This window comes from Stegastes partitus, unplaced genomic scaffold (assembly GCF_000690725.1).
Source record: "Stegastes partitus isolate 25-593 unplaced genomic scaffold, Stegastes_partitus-1.0.2 Scaffold34, whole genome shotgun sequence".
In the NCBI taxonomy this organism is placed as follows: Eukaryota; Metazoa; Chordata; class Actinopteri; family Pomacentridae; genus Stegastes; species Stegastes partitus.
The window spans coordinates 1,123,482-1,151,275 of record NW_007577765.1 but is presented as its reverse complement, the minus strand read 5'-3'; the positions used below and the strand labels follow the sequence as shown (position 1 = coordinate 1,151,275).

Here is a 27,794-nt window from a genome sequence, read left to right as displayed (position 1 = left end):
TAGCTTCTGAGTTACAGTTTTTCCATCACGAGAGACATTATTTAAAACAACAGCCACTTGTATGTTAGTGACAACAGAAGATACACCAGACAACAAAATACAAACCAAAAAATAAAAATTAAGACATGGAAAATATGTTGTATATCAAGGATGAAAATGTATCCAATAATATAAAATCAATAAATGAAATCTATAAATCTTGTGGGACTATAAAAGTTGTATACCAAGCATTATTATCTGTATCTTTTGCATACAGCTACAGTGGGTGGCAAAACAGGATTTCCTCATATTCTGGTTTTAATGCAGCTTTAGGTTTACACTATTTAGGAAGATCAATAAAACTGCCTCACATGAACACTACACAAGATGTCTGTCATTTAGATCAGAGGTTTGTATGTGACTACGTTTCTTTGTAAGGTGTTAACTGAGGCTGTATCTGCCTAAAAATCCGTCTTTCTATCTTGTGTTGCGTTGATATGTGTAAAATATGCGGCATTTCTTAAATATATTGTATATGCCTGTACAACTAAAGTGTGACAGCCTGCTTAAGTTTGTGTTGAACAGTGAGAAAACAACAAATAATGACGTGTCCTAGTCGTGCAGCTGTGCATTGTTGATGGTGTAAAACTTGATCCACGTGCTCGCCTCTGTTTACACTGCTGCGTGATGACGTCACGGAGAACCCCACCTCGCACGCACGTCGAGCTGCCTGGCAACATGAGGGAGAGAACAGGAAGACCTGCAGCCGCCAGCTGAACTACCTGCACGCTCTGGACATAAAACAGCCAGAAACAACGCTCGGACGTACAATGGAGGATGCTGAGAAAGGTAATTACTTTACTAAAGCGTGTCAGTGTGTCAGTGACCTAAATGAAACTACTCTGAAACTACTTTGTCTCACATGGAAGTTAGCAAACTTGGCTAACTTTGCGTCGCGACTGAAGTTTGTCCGTTGAGAACATATGCTACTGTTCAAGTTCGCCTGAAGTCAGTTTAGCAGATTTTTGTGACAGAGACAGCGATGCCACGACTTTTGAAAGAAAATATAACAATTCTATAGACAACTGACATTCATAAAAGTCACACGGAACTATAATATTATACAGAATTTAACCCAGCATTTAACAATGCGATGAGCTCCTTCAATACGAACAAAAACTAGGAAGTTGTCCCTGTTTACCTTGTTTTATAAAAGACTTAAAACATTGACAGGCAGTGAAAACTGTTGAAAATTAGTTTGGGAGCGGAGAGCCTAACCCACATAAATAGGTTACACCCGTTTGGCCGCTAATTGCACGCTATTTGCACATTATGTGGTTTAGTCAAGTCTGCATTACGGTTTCTGATTCCTTTTTTTCACCCACAAACACACGTACACACTCCTATACTGTGTCAAAGTGGTTGTGTTGTGCTGTTTGGTTTGTCGGTGAGGTCAAACTGCCAGAGCACGAACAGCTGAGTGTACAAGCCACAGGTATGCTGTGAATGTATTGTACCTGCCATTCCTGCTTCCCTTCTTCTGCTACATCTGTCTGGACAATTGCTTTCCTGCTAGGCAGCCATCTGCTCTCTTATTCTTCTACACCACTCTACTTTTGTCTATTGCAACAGCTGTTCCATGCGCAAGTGCATGTGTGTTTGCAAGTACAAGTAAATTGGAGATTTGCATCAATTGACGTCTATTTATTAATTTTTTCAAAGAGTGGTTTCCTGCATAAAGGGATTTGTGAGGCCACCTTAAAGAGGTTTTCGCAAGTGCCAAAGAGCAATCAGCAGTACTAAATTAATTTAAAAACTGTAATTTATTAAACCAGCTTTCTTAATTTGAGTTTCATTTACTCAGGCATAATAGACAATTTGGTTTATCAATGATCAGAAAAGGCATAAATGTCTGTCAAATAAGGTAACACTGCCTTCTACACAGAGCAGTCTGACTGTGGTGTGTATTAAACCCCCCAAAGGCCCTTCCTGAACCAGGATAAACACGATTTTATTCACTTTTATTTGCACCTAACAAGGCCATGTAGTTCTTGTGGAGACAAGAAAAAGAAGTTTGTTTGTTCACCTCAGGCTAGGTTAAACAAAACAAACTCTTTTTCCTTCAGTAAAAGCAATCTTCACCCTCCCAGGTTCTACAAATGTAATTTCCTGACGTCTACATTTTTCTTTTATATAATCAAAAGGAAAGGCGCAAAATATTTTGTATATTGACGCTGTATCAACAGATGCAAAATATTACTGGTTGATAATTTCCTCACATGTGACTGAATAAGGTTTGCATTTTTAGCCAGAAATGTCAAGTTGGGTTTGGTTTTGTTTCATTTGGTTTACACATGGATGTTTTGGTGGTATTCTTCTGACGATGGTTTCTCTTTACTTGTGGAGTCCTCTGTGCTGTGCATATACTTGTAAGGTTTCCTCTTACCACATTACCTATTTCTTCACCTTGTGTGTACAGCTGATGCACCAACAGTCCAAACAGCAAATATCATGTCTTTTTTTTTTTTTTTTTGGGCTCTATCAGGTGTCTTACAGTGCCTTAAAAAAACAGTTTAAAAATGATGAATTCCAGACTGGTATTCATAAAAATCACATTCTAACCTACTCAAGTAAGCAAAAGTAAGTGAAAATGATGTAATGATTGTTATATGCAAAACAAATTAAATCAGCAGACAAGAGGGAAACTGTATAAGCTTCACTCTCTTTACTGCAGCATTAAGGTGTTGTTTTCTTTGCTTTTTCAGCCAAGTTTATAAAGTCCAGCTGTCACTGTATCACTTCAAATCTCAATATAGGAACTGCTGTGTTCTCTTTTTAGACACAATGTCATGGCAACAGACAGCAAAGTTCATTTCATCATCACACTTTTATACAGGTACCTGTGGCGGCTGTATCCTGCTTCCATTTCTACCTGCAGCCTCATTAATGGTTCTGTCACCTGTTGGATTTCAGCTGCTCAGTCACCAGTATTTAGGACTAAAAAGGCACATTAAACCCTATCATTACAGAGCTCCCCTTTTAAAATGTGCATAGTTTTTGTTTCATGGGTTTACTTCACTCAGTGTTTAGGTGTTCTTCCACAATCGTTTTGTCAGTATTTCATTGCAGATAACAAGATGACATGAGTTGAAGTTAATAGTTTTTACCAGGAGCAAGGTCAGTGCATATTGAGTGCTTTGACTGGTGCTTCTCAAAGGAGTCTGCTCTCCTGTGTGTGTCGATGACCTTTGTGATAACAAGCACGTCTTCCTTTGTGCTCGCTTTTTCCTGCAGTTAAATGGAGTTTCCAAGAGTGACTTTAGCACCTATGGATCCTTTTCTTTCTTCCTTTTTTTGCTTAAATGGGACTTCCTTTGATTCAGCAGTTGTATTTATTTTAGCATTTCTTGGGAATTAGTAAATAGTTTAGTGATGTGATATTTTGTGGAAAACAATTGATTCATTTGCATTTGTGGCATTTCTATACAGTGGAAAGACTGTTTGACTTTGACATGCAGTGAGAATGTAAAGACTTCCACAGAGACTCAGCTGAAAGCTTTCTCAGGAATATTGTTCCAGGTCAATGTCAAAGGCTCTTGAACTGAAGCATGTTTTTTGCAGTTATGTTAACTTGTTCCCGACTGTATTTCGTCTGACATCAGTGGCTTTTGTTTGGATGTTGCCTGTTTCTACTATTTTCTGCTTCCTCCATAAAAACATATCATTTTTGTTCAAAAGGGACACGGTCAGGCTAACCAGTGCTCCTTGTTTTTCCAACTGGCTTGTCTTATGAGATTGATCATGAGCAGTAGCCAGCATTTTTGCGTTATTAGATTTATATGAGGCACAACCGGCTGCTTTCAGCCATCAGAGGAAGTCTTCTCACAGACAACATCCCCCCAGCAATGTACAGCTGATCTGTTTGAGCAGGAAATGCGTTTAGCAGAACAAAATGATACCTTCGAAAATACATTCTCATATGTTTATTGTTATTTATGACTGCGTGCCCGTTTCCCTTGCATAAATGAAACCCTAGTTAAAAAAAGATGCTTTTTTTTAAAGGATAGAGGGTTTGTAAAGGATACTAACAACTACTATATGTGCATATTTTAAGGTTTACGATTTGTTAGATCATGTCAGCAAATGTTAAGCTGGAGTTTAGGAACAGGTTCACTCTTGCCTGGATGTAACATTTAGGTAGAGCCAGATGTTTGTTTAGTAAAGCCATGACTAAGTCTTCCTAGAAATGCATCTGAGAGCAGTCATGGGTGCCAGAGGTCACTTTAAAGGGCGCTCTTGATGTAAGCTATTATTTAACTAAAAGCATACTACTGAGAATCTTCAGTGCGTTTGACAAAAATTGCAGCTTCAAACAGTGGTGTCAGCAGATTTTCACATTTCATCTCCAAGATTAAAGGGAACCCCCACGGTGCATCTGAAAGCTTTATAGTTACCTGAAGGAAAAGTTAGCAAAAGTGGTGTATGATTAAAATATGATATGTTGTATATGGTAGTCTGAATATTTTTAGATTGCTGCACTCTGCTCAGTTTACTGGGTTCACAGCTCAGCAGTGGCAGAGAGCAATGGAAAGCACATTATCTATCACTATTCAAGTCAAAAGTCTTTAGTTAACCCAAATACACATCACAATACTGCACATTTGGTGGTTTAGTTTTTACATGCACTAAAATACAGCTTTAATTCTTTATAAAATGGGACTGAAAAGAAACTAAGAGGCCGTTTCATGGCTTTATGCAGAATTTTTCATGAACCTGTGAGATTTGGCCGAGCAGCGTTCTCACCTGTCTGCCATCACACCGACCATATTCCAACATGACACCAGCGGGAGAAGCTTCATGTTTCACTGTCAAATGGTGCACAGGGGGATTTATAAATCATCAGCCCTAAATATCCCAGGATTTAATGTGTAATTCAGTTCCTTTTTTAAATAATTTCAGTGTAATATCCAGGTGGTTATGAATGAGACTTACAGTGTCAAAACCTTAGGCCCAACTGGTTCATCCAGAGAGACGAGCATTTCCTGTCATCTGATGATCTATAAACTGTAGCTAGCTTGTCCAGTGTTTAGACACAATTGAGTACAAATTTACCTTTTGTTGTACTTCTAATCTTTCCATTTCAATTCATCTTTTTTATACAGCATAACATATCATCTTGAGACATTTGATAAGGTTACGACCCTCCTAAATTATAGAGAGAAACCTAACTATTCCCCATTGAGCAAGCACTTGGTGACATTAAATATTAATAATATTCTTTGTCAGTGTCTTCAACGTGAATCTGACTGAACTGTGATTGAAACAAAACAGGTCCTACTGTGTCATTCCTGCAGAGAATAATGTGTTTTGTCTTTTAAATTAATCTGTTTAATATACTACGCCGCTCTGCTTCTGTATTAAATAATAATACTCTCTGCAGATGTAGGAAATGTGTTGTAGAAATAGTCCTTACTACACCAGTTTTTTCATCCATTTTAACATCCAGTGGAATTAGAACCATGTTGACCGATGGGCCATGATGTGATTGTTGGGGCGCTGTGGACATAGTATGAGGGTAACTTTTATTTATGTTATATTTATTGTTAAGGAAACATAAATCTGCATATCTCTGACTTTGTGTTTGAATGAAGAACCTGATCTAGTATGTCCAACTGGTTTGAAGGAATAGTTTAACTTGTTCAGTTGCTTTCTTGCTGAGATTTCGAAAAAAAATATAAAAATTAATAGCGAATTATGTTCCTTAAGAAACCACACTGGGGCAGCTACCTGTTTCCACTTCTTTCCAATCTATGTGGTAGCCTAGCACTAACTTCATATTTAGCCGAAATGGGTACCAGTCTTCACATGTAACTCCTAACAAGAAATCAACAGAGATCCTTTTCCAAAATGTCAAATAATTTCTTTTAATCAACTTTTATCTATTTGTTTCCCTCTAGTAGTGCAGCAGCAAGTCTCATTTGGGTACATATGTCCAGTATCGTGGTCTGTCTGAGGTGTAGCTACTCCCTGCTTTTCTTCCTGTTTTACCATGATGCACATCTAATGGGAACTTCGGGGCTCAGTCAAAGCATCCACAGTCATCCATGTCTCATGATTCTTGTTTTAGGCTAATCATGTGACAGGCTATGCCTTGAATAGTAAAGTAATTGATCTCATGCTGTGCTTCGTTAACCACTTTAAAATAGCTGTTTGTTCCTGCTTACAGTCTGGATGACCAGGACCATGGGTTGTTTTCGGTCTTCTTACGTGTTTTGATTTTTAAATCAAATATAGTGCATCAAACAACCCAGTCAAAGCGCACGCTGAAATTGTTTGGTGAAGTTTTCTGATTTGTGACTTCATAATAGTTAATAATTTATTCAATTCAAGCAGAGGAGTCATTTTCTTTTTAACATGTGTCACATGAATCCAGTGCGTCATAAATCAGTGGTTCCACTAGTCAGGAGGGAAGTAATGGCTAAGATAGCTGTTAACTGAGATGTGACAACACTGAGCTTCTCTTGTCATTTATAATTTTAAGATAGCTGGGTCTAAGAAAAGAATAGTTTAGCCCTTAACTGTAAAGAGGGACTTGAATGGTAAGGATTAGTGCTTGAATGTTTGAGCATGTCCACATATTAGCAGTAATGTAGACCAAGGTTAAAGTCTCTGAACCAAAATAACAAAAAGACCACAAATCTGAGCAGCAAGAGAGGAAAACTACTGGCAAGGATTCACTGTCCTTGATTTGCTGAGCGACTGTAAGCTTGTCACTTCAGGGCTGATCTTGCTGAATGAAAGCGTGGTTCAGTGGACCCCTGACTCAGATCAGGCCACATTAGTTAGCCTTGTATGACCCACAACTTTGTTTTTACAGGCCTGTCACGCGTACAGTGAGGCTTGCATTACATTGAAATTAATAATTTACCCTGCCTGTCTCTGTAATTACAATGCCACCGTTGTTATTATGGAGTTTATTAAATAATGTGAGTCATCCATTTTCTTCACTTTGGCTTAGAGTTGTGTGGAAAAATCACAACATCCCGTTGAACTGCAAACACATGATCCTCTTTGAAACAGTGCTACAAAAAAGATAATATTTTCAAACAAATGACACAGAAAACTTGAGATATTTTAGTCATTTTAATAATTTAAATAAATTAAGTGACTAATTCGCAGCAAATTCAGCCCTAGAGTGGAGCGTTTGCTGCAAAAAAAAGAAGTCTAGAAGAACGCCAAAGTTTCATCAAGATCTGCAGGTAGCTCTTACAGCTGTTGGTGTTCTGCATGTTTAATCAAAAAGAGATTGCACAAAGATGACCTGTATGGGAGGAGTGCCGGGAGAAAGAACCGTAGCGCTAAACTACAGTTTGCCATTCAACATATAGAACAGCTTTTCAGGAGAAGATCCTCGTACCGACTGTGAAGCATGGGAATGAAAATGTCCCGGCTTGGGGTTGATTCGCTGCCTCAAACACCGAGCAACTCGCAGTCATTCATTCAACCGTGAGTTCTGCATCTTATCAAAGGGTGCTTGAAGATAATGTGAGGCCATCTGTCTGAAGGTTGAAGTTAAACCGGAAGTGGGCCATTTAATAGGATAATGATCGTAAGCACACCAGCAAATCCACCAAGTGGAAGAAATGGAGGGTTGGGGAATGAGTTAGTCCAACTGAAGTGGGGTGGAGGGATTTGAAATAGACGGCATGCTTTCAAGAAACCCCTCAAATATCTTACAACTGGAAGAACTTTGTATGGGAGAGTGGGGAAAAATTTCAACAGGCTGATGTCAGAGGCTAAGCACTTACGAATAGTACATTTATTCATATTTTTGTTGAATAAATGACGCTCATTTCCCTTGTGTTGTTCTTAAGTTATACTATGTTTATTTTTAAGCACTCCTTTGAAGAGAATCAACTGTTTGCTTGTTCAAATATGTCAAAAATGGCAACCGTCTCCAAGGGATGGACTTGTTTTTTCCAGATGACTGTAGTCAGTTGTGGAATTTGTCCCCTAGTGCTTCAATACTTTTCGGAGAGCACCGATTGTTCTCTCCTAATGCCAGGTATTTCCTGGAGAAGATCACGTAAACATGCTTGTCTGGCTTTTTACAATAGCAGAAGGATGGCGGAGGAGGCCTGAAGGAAATTAAATATCGACAACATGATTTACTTACACAACCAAAAAACCAACCAAAATTAACTTACTGGTTTTAAACGTTTCTGATGTGCTAATTTGATTTTGTGCCAGTAATACATTAACTGATATTACCACTGAGTTTTCATTGGTCATTGTTCACCAGACCAAACTATCTTCCTTGATTCTCGTCTTAGTTAATCTTTCCAAAGGTATCGAGAATCATTTTCAGATAAATTTACATCTGAATTTTGGTGATCCCTCTTACTGGGACCAGTCATCAGCTGGCTGCGCTCGTGTGTTTTTTGAGGGCTTCTTGTTGTCCTCTGTCATAAAACTTGTGCTGGAATGTCCCCAGACTGCCTTTCTATCTCACTGCAGCCTTGAACATCTCAGCAGGTGTTTGAATATATTGAGATGTTTGCTGTCTACTGACGCTCTATTGATGTGTTTGAGTGAAATGTGACATGAGTTATTCTTACATATTTCCTCCATTTGTGCAGATCAAATTCCTGTCTTATATCATAGATCTGTTGAGTAGGTAGAAAGATGTGACACCAAGACTACTTTCAGAAAAATATTTTGATTGAACGAGTAGGTTTTTAACCAGTGAAGGATTCACATTATGTGATGGTTCTTGCTCAGTAAATGTCAACCGTGGTGAACATACACAGTGGTACATGTGTAGTTTTCCCTTTACTAGACAGAGCACTTTCCCTCAAGTACACACATACAATACCTAGCGTAGCCTCTGGCACCCTCTCGTCTCCATTCGAGCTGACTAGCATTACTCCTGCTGCAAGCTGGACCGGCCACCCTGGATTAGCGCTTTGCTGTAATCTGGGACACTGCAGATTATGCTTTTCATCTAATGCGCCCCTACCCACACGCATCACGTGACCTGCCCGCACAAATGGGACCTCTCTTATTTCCTCCTTTGGATGACAGGCTGGATGATGGGAAAGTGAGGGAGGAAGGGAATTGGCAGAGGGACCTGAGAGTATTGAAACTGGAGTGTCATGCAATATCACTGCGACACTAGCTAACAGCGGCTAGCATCTGAAAACGGCACTGATTGCGTAAACGGATGTTTGAAGGATGGACTGAGAGTTGACCTTTGGGATTACAGTGGCGAGGAAGTGGGTGTGTGCCTGCTGCAGCAGCTGCTTGAAGGGACAGGTAACTTATTAACAGCAAGAAAGGAGCAGAGGGCTTACAACACCTGGGCCTGCTGCCCGACGTGGACAATGAATAACTGATGTCACTGCAGTTTTATTCTAACCTTCTGACTACCTCAATACAAAGCATACTTCCTTATAGTTGCACACACTTGGATATTGAGTGTCTCTCCATTAGATACGCCACAAGAGTCCAGGGTGCTGTAAACAAGGAAACTCAGACAACCAACACGCGCCCGGATCACATGCAGACAATCAGCACTTGGCTCGCTTTGCTTAGGTAGTAGTGGTGGCAAGGAGGAGGTAGTCGCTCTGACCAGCAACGCTGTGAGCGGTAAATATGGAGCCCCTGGAGGAATACCACTCTCCGTTTGACTTTGAGCAAGGAGTCAACTCCAGCTACCTCTACCTCTCGCCAGCCTACAGCGACACACCGCCCAGCTCGCCAGCTGTCAAAAGCAGAGGTAATCACATGGAGGAAAGGGAGAGGCCGAGTGGAGGATGTGTGTGTTTGTGTGTGTGTGTGTGTGTGCGTTCTGGACACCGAGACAAAACATGGGTTTGGTTCATTGAACGGGAAGAATTTGGGGGAACACAAACTGGGAGGGAACAACTGATAGTGGTTGGTGGTGTGTGTGTGTGTGTGTGTGTGTATGACAGCAGCCTTTGCCAATTTTCATTTTGCTTTAATTTAGTTATCAGACAGTGTTCTACGTTTCAGACCATCATAATCTGATATACGTTGCTATGGTTGTGATTGTTCCATTACACACACCATGCATTATTCCCTAAATCTTTCCATCTATCATCAGTGGTTCTTACTTCTTTATCAAGGCTCTCTGCACCCCGCATGTGTGTATTTTATGCTGCACATGTGTTAGAAATTATTGAGGTTTTGCTATTTTTATATCATATGTAAGGAATTGCTTGTAAAAACTGCTCATGTTCTTTCTTTCAATGTGAAAAATGTTGCAATTCTAATTTCTGCAGTGTAATTGTTTAACTTAATTTAGCTCTGTGGCATGCTGCGTGTCCACTTCAGCCGACTATACAGTGAATTTTTCACTCCGTGTTATTTTCATCACACTCTGATCTGTGGAATTGATCAACCAGATACTGTAGCACATGTCAGTATTAATTTCATTAAACCTAAAGATCAGAAGTAAGTTAGAATCAGCAGCAGTGTTTGGATTGTAGAGAGCCAGAAGCATCCTCATAACAATTCTAGTGTCACTTCATGTGTAGTTTTATGTGTGTCATTGTCGAGCCTTTCTTGATGTAATGTAGAATATCAGTTGTCTGTATATATCTGTATTTTCTAGATTTATTCTATTGCTATTTCAGTTTTGTCATATTCTAGTTTTACAACAACAATGTATTACGCAGCTTAAATCACCTTCCGCACTAAAGTCATCTACCAACACCAACGTCTTTGTGCGGCTTAGTCATAATGATAAAGTGGAAACTATACAGTAAAGCAGCTACCGAACGATCAGGCCGCATTAGTTCAGCGGGCCCAGACAAAATCACTGCCTTTCCTTTGACTTGTTATCACAAAAGAAGAGATAATTAAAAGCTGGCAGTCTGTTAGAATGTTGCTCTTTTCAGGCAAGCTTCACTTCAGAGCCGTACTTTTCTAATTAGTTGCTACAGATTTGACAGCTACATGGAGTTGGTGGTCACGGGGCAGAACTCGTTAAGAGGAAACGAGCTCAACCACAGAGGTTGGGCAGTGATGTGGGTGGCTATGCAGTTTGGTGCAGCAAGCCAAACTTCTGCCTACATACAAACTTCTCTATTTCTCTCGCTCTCCCTTTGTTTTTTGTCTATTTTTTTTTCTTCTCAGCACCTACTGATGGAAACACATCCAACTCATACATTCACTCTTGCTGCCTACAGGAAGACGTTACAAAATGTGACATTGCAGATATGTCTGATGAACATAGACTTAGATAGTTCCCGCGCAGCAAAAAGGAGGTTATCGAAATGAAAAAAAATGAGTATAGATACGGAGGGAAACTTGTCCTGGTATTATAAGGGGAAGTGACTATCACACAATGCTGTCTTTGTGAGACGGTGTATCTGTATATTGTGTGCGTGTGACCCTGCAGTATCACCAGTAATAAGAAGGAGAGGGCGAATGTAAGGCACGAGAGAGATATGAGGGGAGAATCGCTGGAGGGCAGATGAATTAAAACACTTGAGAGGACCGGTGGGGGGTGGTTTCAGGACTGAAGGCTGAAAAGAGAATTTCCTCCGTATATCTTCTCACTTAATTACTGCAGTGCCTGCCTTTGTTTCTGCTGTAAAAACCATTTGTCACTGATTTGCACTTTTCTCGCTTCAGCGTGCTTTGACATATAAATATTTGCTCTTGAGAGATGTCCAATCAGCTCTTCTTATTCCCATGGTGTTAATTAAATATAAAACGAATGAGTAATGGAGCAGCCCGGCTCTCAGCTTTTGATAACAATATGTGATCGGGGGGCTGTTATTTCATTAACAGCTCTCTTGACGGTTGTGAGCAAATTCCTCTGTATGTATTACTAGATTTTTTTTATGATTTTTGTATCTCTGCCCCTAGCATTTCAGTCTTTTTGTTAAAATGTGCTTTTTTTAAGTACTGGGGTGTGACATGAAAGAGAGAAAGGACGCCAAGTGTTTGGAATGACGTGGGAGGCTAGATGTGAAAATGGATCTGAAATGGCATTCCTTTTAGTGGGATTATATGTTAAAACATCCTCTATGTGAATAAGTAAAATAACTCTCCCCGAAGAACATCTTATCTCCAGCTAAAAGGCATGTTTGTGCCGACCTCTGATGGTGTCATTCCTCCCTTTGCTGCTACTGAAGCGTACTGCAGGGTGTGTCACTACGCCATGCAAAAGACAAGGTGTTTGGAAATGTCTGCTTCATTTTCTTGGGCGTTTTTTTTTAATCCAGCAATTGTTGCTGCAGATCTGGCAACAAGGAAGTAATGTTAGCAGAGATGGCACCAGGAGGAACCTAAACTGTAAAATGCAAACAATACAAAAACACATTTTGGGAGCCGAAGCACATGTTCAGAGTGTTGAGGGGAACTGTGAGCCTGGTGTAATGGTGGAGGGAGATGAACCCTCTCAGCCCTCTTATGACACCAATTGTCAGAGCCTGAAACTACAGTTTTTCCAACTTTGCTTGAACTAATCGTGCGTGACGTGCGGTTCCATCTGGAAAATTCTCCAAACCCAAGCTTGAAATCAAAATATCTCATCAAAATCACCTTCATCTTCATGTCTCATTAAAAAAAAATCACCAAAAATAAGGTGTTTGCTTTAACCACATTCTATAACAAACCAAAAATTCTGCACAACTGAGAAGCCACGAGTGACTCAGTCGTGATGGAATCAGTCACGTTACAACGATTCGGGGACTTTTCAGCTGAACTACAGGCTGTATTTGTACAAATAGAGAGTTAGACAACCATAGAAACGAATTAAAACATAGTAAAATATCTTAAGTGTTTAGAGTCATGTTCCTGTGTTTTGGTAACACATTTTTTTTGTCATATAATCAAAGAAATTAAACCTTAACTTTTACTGTGTTATGATTTATGACATTTTAACTTTGTCATGTTGCACAAAAGACATATTGAGGTTTCTTAACTTCTAAACACGGTTGTGCTCTTTCAATGGAGGTGAAAGACTTTATATTATATATTATATTACATTATAATGGAAAATGAGCCCACGGTGAGCAAAAATGTTTTAGGAACAAAAGCGCTGGGAAGACACTGCTTTCAGTTCAGAGAGTTAATAGTCTGTCTGTCATTGTCAGTGCCGTTTATTACACAGATTGTGCATCACCGTTGAAACCAATGTTATTTAATGTATGCTTGCATGTGGTGTACTGGCAATGATGCAACTGTTCACTAGTGGTAGTGGGTATTCCTGTTCCTTTCCTAATGTCAATGCACCGTAAAAGGAGCAGTCCAACATTGTGGAAAACATATATGACATGAAGCACGTTGTATATGAAGCTACAGACGGCAGCCTAGCTTAGCAAAAACTAGCCTGGATCTATCTGAGGATAACAAAACCCTCCCACTAACATGTTGTATCTGCTATGTCTTTAGGGGATTGTGTCCTGTTGTGTTTTGACCGGTGGCAGGGACCCCTGACTCTGTATAGTTTCAGTTTTTACATTTTATTTTTTCATTTAAAAAAAAAAAAAAAAGAAAGTTGGACAAAGCCACACTAGCTGTTGCCCCCTTTTCCCAGTCTTTATGCTAAACTACCCCTGGGCTGCAGGCTGTTTGCATGAGCACATTTGCATGCCCCTTTGTGTTCTGAATAACGATCACCAGCAACAACCAAACAAATGCTCTGTATGTTTATGTTATTTAGATCCCTACTGTACGCAGGATATGGACCGAGCTAAATTCTAGAAGCTACCAAAAAAAAACCTAAGGCCAATGTTGTAATCATATCCACGCTCAGGCCTGTTTCTGCCTTTGTTCTCAGTTTATATGATGGTTGTGCCTCCTTTCCTGCTGAGATAAAAGCACACTGTTCACGTTAAGTTCATTCCCCAGCAGTTCCTTTTTTTTTTGTCTTCTTCCCCTCACACTGTTTTATTCAGCTCTTGGGTTTCCCCTTTTTTCCTTTTTTTTAACACTGCCCTATTTTTGCCTTTGTATTTCTACTTCCTTAAAATAATTGGAAGGCTGAGATACAAAGAAAAATGACCTCAGAGACAGATTTGTGTCTCCCTACTCTGGCTCACTTCGGGCCCAGAACATCCTCATGTGCTGTAGTCCTTTTGACTCACAGATCCTGACAAGCCTCCCTCCTGTGTTCTCTCCCGCTGTCTGAACCCAGGATGTCTCCATCTAGAAAGTACTTTATATTATTGATGCACTGCTGCTCCTACTGGGCGCAGCCCTGTCAGAAACGGCAACATCAAAGAGAAGTGTGTGTACTGTATACTGTATGTGTGTGTGTGGAGGGGAAACTACGAGTGTGTGTGTGTGTGTGTGAGAGAGAGAGAGAGAAGGAGTACAGTAGGAATGAAAAGCTTGTGGGTTTGATCATCTCCCTCCTGGTCTGCACCATTCATTAAACAGCAGCATCCTTAACATTTTCCAGTCTCTGATATCTTTCATATATTCATTCACCTCCTTTCTTTCTTCTCTTCATCCTCTGGAGGAGATAGTAAGACAGTTTGACAGCCAACATCAGGCTCTCCTCTCGTGCCACCTGTTCACTGTCACACAGCAAACATGGGCACCTACATGCCTTTAAAACGACTGTAAAATTCATTGACTGTGTTGAATCCAGGATGCTAAAAACTGACAGCGAGGTCAAGAATCTCCGTGATAACAACCTCAATTTCATATTAAAGCTGCAACAGACTGAGAAATATGCATCCAATCTAGAAACACTCATTCATGCTTTTAGTAACTGCAGAGTTCACTACTGTAATTCACTCATAACTGACCTTGATAATACACAACTCGTTCAAAATGCTGCTGCTAGAACAGGGAACACATTATTCCAATTTTCAGATCCCTGCACTGGCCTCCTGTTAAATATAGAGCAACATGTAAGGTCCTACTTACAGTCTATAAGTCTTCCATTGCAGAAACCAGCTCCCTTGAAAGTTAGATTTCAAATTTAGCAATTTAACAAAGCTGAAGACTGCTCTTTTTTCTGCTGCTTCTAAGTAATCAGTGTTATTATAAAGTCTGGTCTGCACTTTCTGCACTTTTTAAAATCTTGCCCACACATTTATTCGCTTAATTTGAGTTATTTTTGCTTTTATTTTTGTCATTTCTTGTCTTTTTCATTTTTAATTATTCTACAAATCTGTGTGCACTTTATTGATCCTGTCTGTACTGGTTTCTTAAATGTTTTATTTATTTCTCTTTTTTTTAAATTTAATTTTATTACATTTGCCCCTTTTGAATAACCTCCGTGTGTGACAAGGTGCTGTATAAATAAACCTGCTCGCTTGCTGTTTTCTTATTTACCGCTCAGGTCCCCAGGAGCAGCCTGACTCCATCCCAGAGGTGGGAGAAGACGCGGTGACGTCCGTCGGTCCCTCTCCTCCTCCTCCTCCTCCCGCCATGACGGAGGAAGAGCGTCAGGAGCTGCAGGAGGAGTTGGCCAAGGTCAGGAGGGGATTAATGAAGTTCAGGGAGTGGAGATCAGGTGTCGAACGCGGCTGGCTGTAGTGCAGACAGGTGTCCTTGGAAACAGCAGAGAATGTTTAGAACAGAATATGCACGGCCGCTTTTCATTATCACCGTACACGACCGAGACTGCAGGTTTTCTTGGCTTCACCTCAGTGTATGCTTTGAATATCTTTCCATTCTAATGAAAGCCAGGATGTGGTCGTACATACAGTAGTGCTTTTTGCACAACATTGTCCTTCCTTGTACCTGGTCCAGCCACTTACCACGCTACACATGTTGGACTACTTGCCCACTTTGGTTTCTGAACAGCCAATATTTCCAGCAGCTCCCTTGTGATGATTGTTATGAGTTGGAATCATGAAACTGTGCATTTTCTCATTTTATTAAGTCTTTTTGTACCACATAACTTCAGCTTGCCTGTTGCCCTCTTCGTTAAGCCTGCTGGGTTTAAAACAGATCATGAACATTTGAACATAACACAGTTCTAGCCACTCAAATGAACACATGGTGCATTTGACCATGACTGTATTTAGCTTCAGATTTGAGGTGCTAGTTAGTATTTATGACAGCAGGACAGTGTTTGTGCGATTGACTCCAAATAAATTGTTAATAAATGTGCAACTCTGCAGTTCACCAATTAATAATACAGAGGAAGAGGTACATAACAGAGCCAGTACTTGGTATTGTGAATGCTTGAATATCACTTGTAACTGAGAAAAACACGCTTTACAATATTAAAGATGGCATCAGATTATAAAAGTGGTGCACTTTCTGTGGACAATAGAAGGTGGGATTCTCAAATAAAGATTCCATTCTTGTGCTCCTCTGTTAGTTCCTACTGATTTCCCTTTTTCCAAAGAACTTGAGGAGAATAAAACTTGACTAGTTTAGGCACAACTCATTTACGTTTTAAATCAAATATGACAACTTTGTGTTTGCACGCTCAGGTTGAAGACGAGATCCAGACTCTGACCCAGGTTCTGGCAGCCAAGGAGAAGCAGTTGGCGGACATCAAGAGGAAGCTGGGCATCACACCTCTGAATGAGCTAAAGCAGAACATCACCAAAACCTGGCAGGAGGTCACTACTTCCACTGCGTAAGTACTTACCTACCACAATAAGCAGACATTTGACCTGACAGCTCACCGTATTTGCATATTGAGTTTTTGACTTTTGATTTCAACAAGTTTCACACTTTGTTGGATACCTTTGTAGTACCTTGCCCTTTGAAAAAAAAACAGAAACTTCACGACCAACGACTTTATTATCCATAACTTCTTCAACACATGAATCAGGCTCTGTACTTTTCCTCCAACTGAACGCCCCGAAAATGTGGTTAACTGTCAGCACTGTTGAGAAAAAAGCTTCTTTCTTCACTGAACGAAGAGAAAGATTTCAGTGCACTTGACAGGCTGCCTGTGGCCTGTGTGAAATTGTTTGATGGGTTTTATATTACAGGAAATGAGCTGCATTCTGATGCTCTCAGGCTTTTTTAAAATGAAAAAGACATTGGAGTTTAGGTCTGTCCTTGTCTTTGATCCCTCCGTCTCTTTTCATCACACTCATGTCCTCTCTCTTTCTGCTGCCCATCACTCCTCCCTCACCCTCTCCGTCTGCTCTTCTCTGTTTCAGCTATAGGAGGACTTCTGAGACTCTGTCTCAGGCGAGTCTGAAGGCCACGGCAGCCTTCTCCAATATGGGCTCAGCCATCAGCCGGAAGCTGGAGGATGTCAGGTGAGTCACATTCAGGGACATGACAAAACATTCGCTGCCCTTAAATGTGAGCGATGTTTTGTGAAACCTTTGAAGAACCACAATATGCACTGTTCCACTGTTCTCCTCCTGTCCAGTATTTTTCTGCTGCTTTGATGGGAAACCTGATTATTTACATCCTACAATCCCCTCTGGCTGTCTGTCCTTATAGCATTTTTCTTAGAAAAGCCCAGCTCTTTATCATGAAACACTCTCAAGCTGCACATTGATTTTGTTTCCATCACAGTATCGTGACTGTGTGCAACCACACACTGTGACAGACTAGCATCAGCCCTCGTGATCATTTCTGTCTGACATCTCACACAGCTCAGGCCAGCTGCAGCCAGAGCAAGCTTCTCCTCCATTTTCTTGGTTACCATGGTGACGAGTCCCACCCAAATGATTGGTTGACATGAGCGACAGTGACGACATCAGCACCCTCCTGACAAGTTAAACTAAATGTCACATGAACCTCATATATTCTCTACTCATTGGAAATAATAATAATAATGACAATAATAATGATAATGGTAATAATAATGATAATAATAATGATGATTATGATAATGATAATGATAATAGTGATAGTAATAATAAGTCCTCTGAAAAAATGCAATAAGGACTCTCAGTCTTGTGCGTTCATAGAGATCTCGAAGTTCTGGTTGAAGGCCTGGGCCCACTGTCCCTAACCATCCTTTTACAAAAAGAACCGGAAAATTAGCTTTTAAGACTTTTACGTCCATACCAACATCCTGTCATTTTACTAACAATGAAGAACATTAATCTTGACAAGGTTTCGATGCTCTTTAAAAGAAAAATAGTTCAAAACTAGACTAAAGAGTATATTTAAAGGACCAACACTCCTTTCGTATTTGCACGTGGACTAAGAAATACAAAGCAGTTAGCTTAGCATAACATTTGGATAGTAACAATAGGAAACAGCTAGCCTGTTTCTAGTCAAAATCCACCCACTAGCTGCCATGATACTTACAGATTATCAAAGAACCCTTTTAATGCAGAATCAGTAAGTTTCATAACTCCTGGTGTCAAACAAATGAGAGATAACGTGAAATAAAGAGAGTTTGAATGTATACACACACACACACCACAAATGATAGTAACTTACACCAGCGCATGACTTTTGCAGGTTGTAGTCCATTCCTAATACATTTGGGTGAGACTGCCCAAAACACGACTAACTAAAGGTTTTCTTCAACCAAATTCTGCCTAATAAACTGAAATCAGGGGAATATCTATAGATATATGAATGTAGTAGTAATAATGTGTGTTTGTGTGCATATTTGCCTTGTTTTTACTTAGTGTTTAATTTGATGACACCTTTAGTTCCGTCCTTCGTTAGCCCCCATTTCACCGCTTATCCATTCTAATCACATTACTGCTCACAACGTTCTCTATCATCCACCCATCATTCATAAAAGTGATATCCTGTATCATAAAGCTATAGATTTAACTGGTTGATTTTCTGTGAACCAAATCACCAAAGTCTGATTTCAAAGTGCCAAAGATGTCACCATCCATCTCTACTTCCTCGTTAATATTTCCTGATTAAACACAACTTTAAAAAAAACCCAACAACAGACTGTTCCATTCGAGATCTATCTGTCGTTGATCCCCTCAGGTCCTAATCTGTCTTCTCCCTTGTCATCCTTCTTCTCTGTGGATTACTGAGCTGTAAATAAGATTATTAGCCCCCTCAAAGCTCCAATGTGCTGAGAAACGCAGCCTCCAGGATGAGCTCGGAGCTGGTTTGGGGGGTGAAGAGTGACCTGACAGGGGGTCAAAGTGGCGGTTGTGTGTCCTCGTGTGTGCCTACGTGCTTTGTGGTCGTTTTGTGTGCGTCTGTTTGATGACAAGTACCCCCTTCCCCACCCTCACCCCACCCCACCACCCCCCCATAATACACAGGATTAGCACGTGCCCCTCTGTGTTAATACACAATTGATCTTAATGGGATAAAGCAGGATTTACAGGATTTGTGCACTTGGTAGAATAAATGAGGGTTTGTGCTGTATGTTGTTCTTGCATATGTGAGCCTCTTTTGTTCTCTTGTTCTTTCTGTGTGTGTGTGTGTGTGTGTGTGCGATGCTAAAATCATCACTAACGCCTCCCTTCTCTTCTCCACAATGCTGTCGGATAGCATACACTCATTACCGCACTCGGCTAGCATGCCTGCCATGAGGTAAGGGGCACACAGCCTCACCCTGACATTGAATAATTAAACATGAAAGAGGTAAAAAAAAAAAAATACCCTGCACAATGTTTGTCTGCGACATTAGAAAAGAGGAAAGCGCTTCTTCACATGCCATCGATTAACATATAAACTAAAAAGCTCCAAGTGTGCACCTTGAGGATCTCAAGAGATAAAGTGAAAGCCACTTTATCAGCTATCAGTGAAGCTGCGGCTGCAATAATCTCCGTCAGCCAGGCCGCTGTTTCATCAAGCTCACAGAGGTCCAGCAGAAATCTTGTCAAAAACGCGGAGATAAAGCCCGAGGCAGCATCGAGCGGCTGTGAATCGGGAAACACCCAGCTTCAGAGGCGGCTCTGCTGGTGGGTTTTCTGCAAGTAGGAATAAGTTCTAGCCCTTAGTGCATGATAGTTTGGAGTGTGATGGCACACAGCTTTCTCTGTAGCCAGATTTAAGACGGAGACGATTACTGCTGCAGCTGACAACTATGATCATTGTCCTGGAATCTGTGGATGATTAACTTATAAACTGATTAAAAAATTAGTCATCTGGTCTCTAAAACATCACAAAATAATTTGCTTTTTTGTCTGGCCGACAATCCAAAACCAAAAGATAGAAATGTTCCACCTTTGTACACAGACTAAAAGAACTGGTTAATATTTATCTCACAGAGGCTCGTTTGAGGAAATATTTCACGTTTTCTTCTCTCTTCCTTTTTTCTGCATTCTGTTGATTTAGTTTTCCTGAAAACCAACACCTCTCAGCACCTTTTCAGTGGAGAAGAATAGAATTGGGTCACTTTTTAAAAACCAAATCCTGCATTGTGTGTATTGAGGATCAGATAACATGGCCTCTAACGGTTGTGCTCACAGTCGACATCCTTGTTTTTTGACACAAGTTTTTGAAAAGCGATCAGCGTAGACCCGTCCATCCCGTTGTCACCTACTCTTTTATGTCTTTTTGCTTTCACAGGAATGCGCCAACTTTCAAGTCATTGGAGGAGAAAGTAGAGACGCTGAAGGTAAAAGCTGCCAACTCTCTGAGACGCGCTGACAAAAACCAGGATCGTGTTTACGAACGCAACCCTGAAACGATCACGATTATGACTCAGACGCCAGCCTTCATTCTGTACAGAACACGTAGAAACATTTCTTCCTCTGCATTTGTGTTATTTTGCTCTTATCCACCATTTGGTGCAGGGGTGTCGAATCCTGGTCCTCGAGGGCCACAGTCCTGCATGTTTTAGATGTTTCCCTCTTCCCTCCAACACACCTGATTCAAATGATCAGGATGGTTATCAGGCTTCTGCAGAGCTTGATGATGAGCTGATCATTTGAATCAGCTGTGTTGGAAGAGAGAAACATCTAAAACATGCTGGATTGTGGCCCTCGAGGACCAGGATTGCCCACCCCTGGTTCAGTGGAAACATGGAGGCGGTCACATGGGTGGAGCATGAGCCCAACTCAATTGCATGCATCACCCTTTCAATCAGTTTGTCATATCTTTTTAATAGCTTCATAAAAATGTTCCTTTAGATCACAAAGAGGTCACAATTGACCTTCGGTGGCTTTTAATCAACATTTAAAGTGAGACTGTGCAGGGTTTGCTGAACAGCGACTGCTATAGGCCACGAGCAGGAACTACACTGATTTTCTCTGACGTATTTTCAAGTTTTTTAGGTAACCTGTCTGAGCCATTAGCCTGATATAGGTCGAGGACGCTTTAACAGATTTATGATTGCAAGTTAGACGGTGTGCTGGATTCTGTTTTTGTACCTGTTGGATGCACTCGTCCCTCTCCAATGCACCTGCCTCATATGAAGAGCTCCCTTTAGTTTAAACCTACCGAGCAGAAATAAATAACAAAAGCTATAAAGTCTAGAAGAACTATCAGAAGTAGGAGTAACACAGCTAAAGTTAGCCGTGATAAGCTATCAGTCATTCCAGACTAAATAAAGCTGTAGCTGCAGAATTCTTCAGTGTTGAAATGGGGTGGAGTTGCCTTTATGAGTCAGATGTTCATTAGTAACATGAGGATTGTGTCACTTTTAAAACTTATTTTAAAGACTCTCATGATGTTTTGTGTGTTGCTGCTTGTAAAAGCTACCTATGAAGCGGGATTCAGGTGAAATCCTTTCTATAATCCCATCATCAGTTGCATTACTAAATCATTGCATTCTCCTTCCTTCCTCCTGCTTCAGACCAAGATGACTCCCTCGGGGTCCGTCAGTGACACCGGCAGCCAGGACAGCGGCGGTCCTCCGGCCACCGAGTCTTTCCTCACCCAGCCCGAGGACTCACCCGTCCCAGGAGACGACGACGCGCTGAGACCAGTCTAACCCCTCCTGACCTCCCTGACCTCCCCCCACCGCCTCCCTCCTCACTTGACCCCGTTAACCCCCTCTGAGCCTTCAGCACTCCCCCCCCCCCTACTCTTGTGTGCCAGTCTCCCTTTATTGGAAACAAATGACTTACCCCAGCCTCCCGTGTGATTTAATTGTCTGCTCTTTTCTCCTGACACGTGCGCTCGCTTGTTAGCTAGTGTGGAAACTGAAGGCATGGGATGGGTGCAGGCATGTGGTCTTGTGCCGGTCGTATATTTCCGAGTGCGTTCAGGCCTCGCCGTGGGAGAAATCCTCCCCGCTGTGTTGCTTCCCTTTTTTTTTTCCTCCCCTCTTGCACTCCTTATTTCTCTGCCTTTGTCTAACCAGCAAAGCTCAGATGCCAAACGTGATCCAATTAATTCTTGTTTTGTTTAACACTTTAATGTTTATTTGAGAAAATTGCACAAATACAAAAAAAAAAGTACACTTACAGACTTGATTAGAGAAGGATTAACACTTCCTTTGTATGTGAACCAGGCAGTTGTTGGCTTAAAGCGTCTGCATGGCTCTGTGTTATTTGTTCGAGTTATTCTTTGAAGCACTTGTTTGGTCTGCCTCTGCGTCGGGGCCGTACTGGGTTTACTGTGGGCTACCTCTTGGAGTGGGCCAATCTGATATCTGTCTTCTTCTGTGTCGCTAATGTTAAGATGCCACACAATCCTAAAGTAGTCTAACACTGTGTTCAAGCAATGAATGTATGCCTTTTTCCTGTCACAGCGGTGCAACACTGTGTCATGAATACATCCACTGACTCCAAAGTAGGAATTTCATAACAACACATTTCAGAATAAAGCCATCCTTCTTTCTTTCTTTTTATTTTTTATTTTGCAAAGAGCCTGTCAGAAAATGATTTCCACGCTTAGATAGTTACAGGAAAACAGCCAAGATCAGCAGAACGGAGACCGAGCAAACACGGCGTCAAGGTTCAGCCTTGACCTGAGGTGAGAGCGAAATAAATGTCTCTTCCAGAGCCAGAGTCAATATTTAAACACTTGTGCATTGTCTCTGCGAGGGAGGTAACACCTAGCCTCCCCACGCTGTGTGTAGCACAAAAAGGAAAAAAAAAAAAAAAAGGCAATGGCAAGAGAACAAGTGCACTGGATGTTATTTTGTGCACCGATACTGGATCACAGTGTAATGGAGGAGCTTCACCCCTGTTCTGCTCCTAACTAGAATCTTCTTTTCCTTTTATTTCCCCTGTTGTTGTTCGAGAAGTTGCATAAGTGGATTATTTTTTTGATAGAATGCTCCTAACCTGCATGATTATACACAGTATTTGTTTAAAATGCTGCTTACTAAACATTAAAGGTGAGATCAACATTACATCCTACATGAGTTGGCTTTATAGTCTCATGCTGCTTCATATTGATTATATCTTAGAAACTATTAAACTACTGAACAATTACTCCCACCAGACACTTTTTTTTCCCCCGTCTAATTGACGCACAGGGCTACTGATGGAGGTTGAATAAAACTTGAAGGGCAAACAGAGCCGACGTGAACACAGCCGAGCTTTCCTCTGATACCCGAGCTTAACTAAAAGTGGAGGGGACGCGGGGATTTAACACGACTCTTCCCCTGCCGCAAGTCTTCCCCTGCTGGCGGACGAGCGCCTGAACACGAATGTGAATCAGCTCTCCCGCCCACACTCGCAAGCCATTAGTGATGCAACTTTACCACACACACTGTGCAGGATTTCTGGTGTTAGGAACTTGTTTTGCTGGATTTTTTTTCTCCACATCAGTACAGTATCCCATGACCTCCTGTGACATCGCTTTGTGGCCACTTCACTCATGTGTTACAGCCTTTTTTTTTTTTTTATCTCAGGCGTGAGGATTTTATTTTCAAGTCATATGTACACACTCGACACATACATGTAATGGAGCGTGAACAGAAGAAATGTACTCTAATTAAAATACTTTTGAAGTAAGCTGACTCGGTGTTGGTTGATTTTTTTTGTTGGAGGAATGTGCCACTGTCATTTATTAGCTGAGTGGATGTTATCTTTTTACCATGTGATCGTATTTAATAAAGGAAAACACTTAAATTTTTAAGTATTAAGCATTAAATTCAAGGTTATTGTCTGCATGCAGTGCAGAAAACACTTGTGGGTGAGCAGATTGTGCAAAAAAAGCAGAGCAAATGCACATAAAATATAAAAACTAAAGCATAAAAGAGCCGTCCGACTGTGGTTAAAGCTGCCTGAGGACAACTAACCTCGTTCAGCTGCAGCACCTCGGCCGAGCACAAGAGGGCATCCAACAACAGAGGCTCCGGCTTGATTTCTCAATCCAGCCCAGACTGCCTGGAGCCGAGGCCGACTGCTGCAGCTGGACTGACTCACAAACTGGTGGCTGTTATATTTAGTAGAGCTCCAGAAGCCCAGATCCAGGAGGACACCGAGGAGGCAGGAGACCCCAAATGCCAAATGTTTTTAATCAGCTTCTCACTACTCGGGCCACACGTAAACATATTCCTGGTCAATTTCAGCGGTGAGGGCTGTTTCAGAAGAGGTTTGAAGTGGACAGGACTTGGAAAAGGTGATGCGTTTCTGTGCATCAGGGTTGAAATGTAGCTGCAGCGCTGTTTGTTTTGGTTAAAACAGGCCTGGAACGAGCTCAAATCTAAACCAGAAGGACACATTTAAAGCTCATTGTAAGAGCATAGTTTATGATTCACAAAGAAAAGTCAGTATTTGTGGTCCTCCAGTGATCCTGACTGTATCGTGTTCATAGATGCAGATTAAAACTTGAAAACTACACTAGCAGGGGTTTCTTGGCTCAGATCTGACCTTTGAGGGACTCAACTGGAAGCATGATGCATTCAATAAAGGAAATGAGTCTACGTTATTCAACAGAAGACATCCATGACCTTTTTCTGTTATTTCTAACCATCAGATGCACAAAAATGTATATTATGCTTGAGTAAATGGACCAAAAATGTATTCTCAGTTCTTTTTGGTGTTGATGATTTTCTTTAGACGATTATTTGGTCGACGCCAAGAATCACTTCATGCAGGAAAAACGCTGCTTACTATTACAAAGCATGTCCCTCATGTTCTGCAGTAATTCCACTGACATATGAGGAAGATTCTTTCTTTTCTGGGATGATATTCCACTAAAATTTGCTTTCATGACGTAATCTATTCAGCATATTGTCACTAATTTGGACAGCGTCACAGATATGTAAAGCAAATTCAGGTCTACTTATTTGAAAGCCGCAAAATTGTATGCAGCAGAATGACCTCTCTGTATCACTTTAACCGCACCTGTCATATAAATGTAGTCAAAAAGTACAACATTAAGCTCCAGCGACAAAAGACACGGTGACAGCAACTAACAAACAGCTGCCAAAAAATCTTTATTCAGTTATAACCAGATGCCTGCAGAATCTTCTAGTCACACAGATCACTCTGGAGAAGATCTAAACTGTACACCGAGTCAAACAACAACAGCACCAGAACGCAATTTGTCAGTAAACACCATTTACAACAAGAACGATGGCAGTTTCTACACACACAGATCAGATAAGAAAGAAAGAAAAGAGAAAAAAGAAAAAGTACAGGAGTTTAACAGTCAGTGTGCATCGATTCTACTCATCTGAGAAAAATTATCATATATTGATAGAATCCATTTGATAATATCGTGGAAAAGAATATAAGAAAACATCATTGGTGCAACAGAGTATACATTTGTGTGATAGAGCAGATACATATTGCAGGTGCTTTGTGAAAGTGTGTGGAGTTGATCATAAATCCCGTGTAGACTCAGCGTCTGAACAACTGTTTGAGGGTGTAATATGGAGATGCAGGCCGTTTTTTTTTTTTTAAATGTGCAGAAAGAGAACATTCAGTTCAAACATGGCTTGGTGTGTGTAAGGTCCAGTAGGCAAAAAAAACCTTCAGAAATCCCAAATGTGCAATTTGGGATGAAAACTTTAATATTTTAATGGGTTGGAAACTGAGAGATTTATTTTCTTGCTGTAAAAACTGGACGAGAAGATTGACACCACAGTCGTATCTGTACGGTGAATGTGAAGCTACAGCTAGCTAGCTTAGCATGAAGACTGTAAACAGTAGGAAAGTGCTTAACTGGCTCCGTCTCACCAGCATCTCTAAATCTCGGTTATTAATATTATATGTTGCTTGTTCCGTTCAAACAAAAACCAAAGTGTAAATCAACACGTTAACATGTGCTGTGCAAGACTCCGTCTCAGTGTAGCTTCTTTTCGCTAACCCAAGCTAAGCTAAAGTCCTTGTAATGTCTCTGGCTAGCAGCTAGCTGTAGTTTTATATTTAAAAACAGATACGCGAGTAGTATCAACCTTCTCAACTTATAGATAAGAAAAATTAACTACTTTAGTGTTGCTAGATGGCTGCTTTTGTAAACTTTAGACACGCTAAGCTAGCTGTTTCCCCTGTTTCCAGTGTTTTCGATAAGCTAAGTGAACAATAGATTCATATTTGGTGTTTACTTCCTGTCAGCTAATCCTCAAGAAAAACTGACCAGAGACTGTTTTAGTTTAGTAGTGTTGACGGGTCACTTCTTTAACCTTCAGACAGAGCAAACATAGCTGCTTCATTAGCTAACATTAGCCATCTGCTAATGGCTGTAGCTTCTCATACAGAAATGGTAGTAATTTTTTTATTTTTTTCAACTAACTCAGCAAGAAAAATAGACAAATTAGTCAAAGATAAAGATGCTGGTAGAACAATTTTGTTATTGTCAGAGCCGGCTAGCTGCTTTCTCACCCAATTCTTTATGCTAAGCTAAGCTAACTGGCTACTGGGTGTAGCTTCATAGTTAACCCCCGCATCATGGTATCAATCTTCTCCGCAAGAACATGAATAAGCATCTTTGCCACAGTTCCAACAGGGAGTCATTCATTGACTTCCTCGACTGTACAGACACAAAACAAGGATCATGCAACAGTGCATCAGTTCCCGTTTCTTCTTCTCGCCTCTCTGACAGGTGAGATTATGGCCCTAGTTTAAAAACATCTCTTATGACTATTGGCATGAAGACTTTTGAGACATTTCTGTCCTGGTGCAAACATGCAGAATCGATTTCGCCTCCAATTTGTGGCTTCATCAAAGCCAGATCCTGCTGTTGCGACGACAGAGATCTCCCTTTGTCTTCTTGAGTTTTCAGGTTAGCTGTATTGCTTGTGTAAAACTGATCCACATGTGTCTCCTTGTTCCTCACCCTCTCCCTTCTGCTTTGAACCACCTCGCGCCCTCGCAGCGGAGGGAAGCTACTGATTCCATGGACAGCAGCGATTCTTATCAACTAAGGTCACAGATGGAGCCTGTGTACATGTGCCGTTTCTCATCGTCCTCATCAATTATTCAATGGCTCGGACACGCACGTCCACAGAAGCTCCAATAATTCGCCAAAACATCTTCTTGACTCACCGAGGCCTTGATTCCTCTGCACCAAAACCCAACTTCCACTCAAGAGCGACCCGACAAGTGCCCGGAAAAACATCACTGCCATCATGCAAACCGCCACCGAGCTTAAAGCAGAAACGACGTGACCTTGGGTTTTAGCATCGCAAGCGTGAAATTCCCTCAGTTCTGTTTCATTTTGGTCATTTTGATGAAGGGCGACGCTCCGCAGAAGCCTGTATTTATGATAATGAATCACAGGGAATTTTTGGCGGGTGTGAAAAGCAGCAGGGGGAGGTTTATTATGCTATGTCAGTGTACTAGTTGATAATGCATGAGGTATGACAGCTTGCACATTGAAATGTGCGTTTATGGCCGCAGGAATGGCTTGATCTGGCTTTGTAGGGAGTAGAGGTGTACACACACACACACACACACACTAAGCTTTTGTTTCCCAACACAGACAAACAGGAGGAGCTGTAAATGCTACATTGAACAGATGGGACATACCTCGGGCGGTCATTGGAAACACACTCCATCATCTCACCCCTCCGAACACAGACACAACACACACACACACACACACCGATGCTAACA

General features: G+C 41.0%; 1 protein-coding gene across 3 annotated transcripts; it reads left to right on the top strand.

Moving 5' to 3' along the window:
• Positions 1-705: 705 nt before the first annotated feature.
• tpd52 (tumor protein D52) lies at positions 706-23,746 on the top strand. 3 transcript variants are annotated; one of them, XM_008301186.1, is made up of 6 exons: positions 706-828; positions 15,311-15,444; positions 16,416-16,564; positions 17,100-17,201; positions 20,401-20,449; positions 21,629-23,746. In XM_008301186.1, exons 1-6 carry the CDS (start codon positions 810-812, stop codon positions 21,764-21,766), a joined length of 591 nt encoding a protein of 196 aa, XP_008299408.1. In that variant the 5' UTR covers positions 706-809; the 3' UTR covers positions 21,767-23,746. The 3 variants fall into 3 exon arrangements, with proteins under 3 accessions (XP_008299408.1, XP_008299414.1, XP_008299401.1); XM_008301179.1 differs by lacking the exon at positions 706-828 and adding an exon at positions 9,634-9,757; XM_008301192.1 differs by lacking the exons at positions 20,401-20,449; positions 21,629-23,746 and having other exon boundaries at positions 17,100-17,205.
• Positions 23,747-27,794: the final 4,048 nt, after the last annotated feature.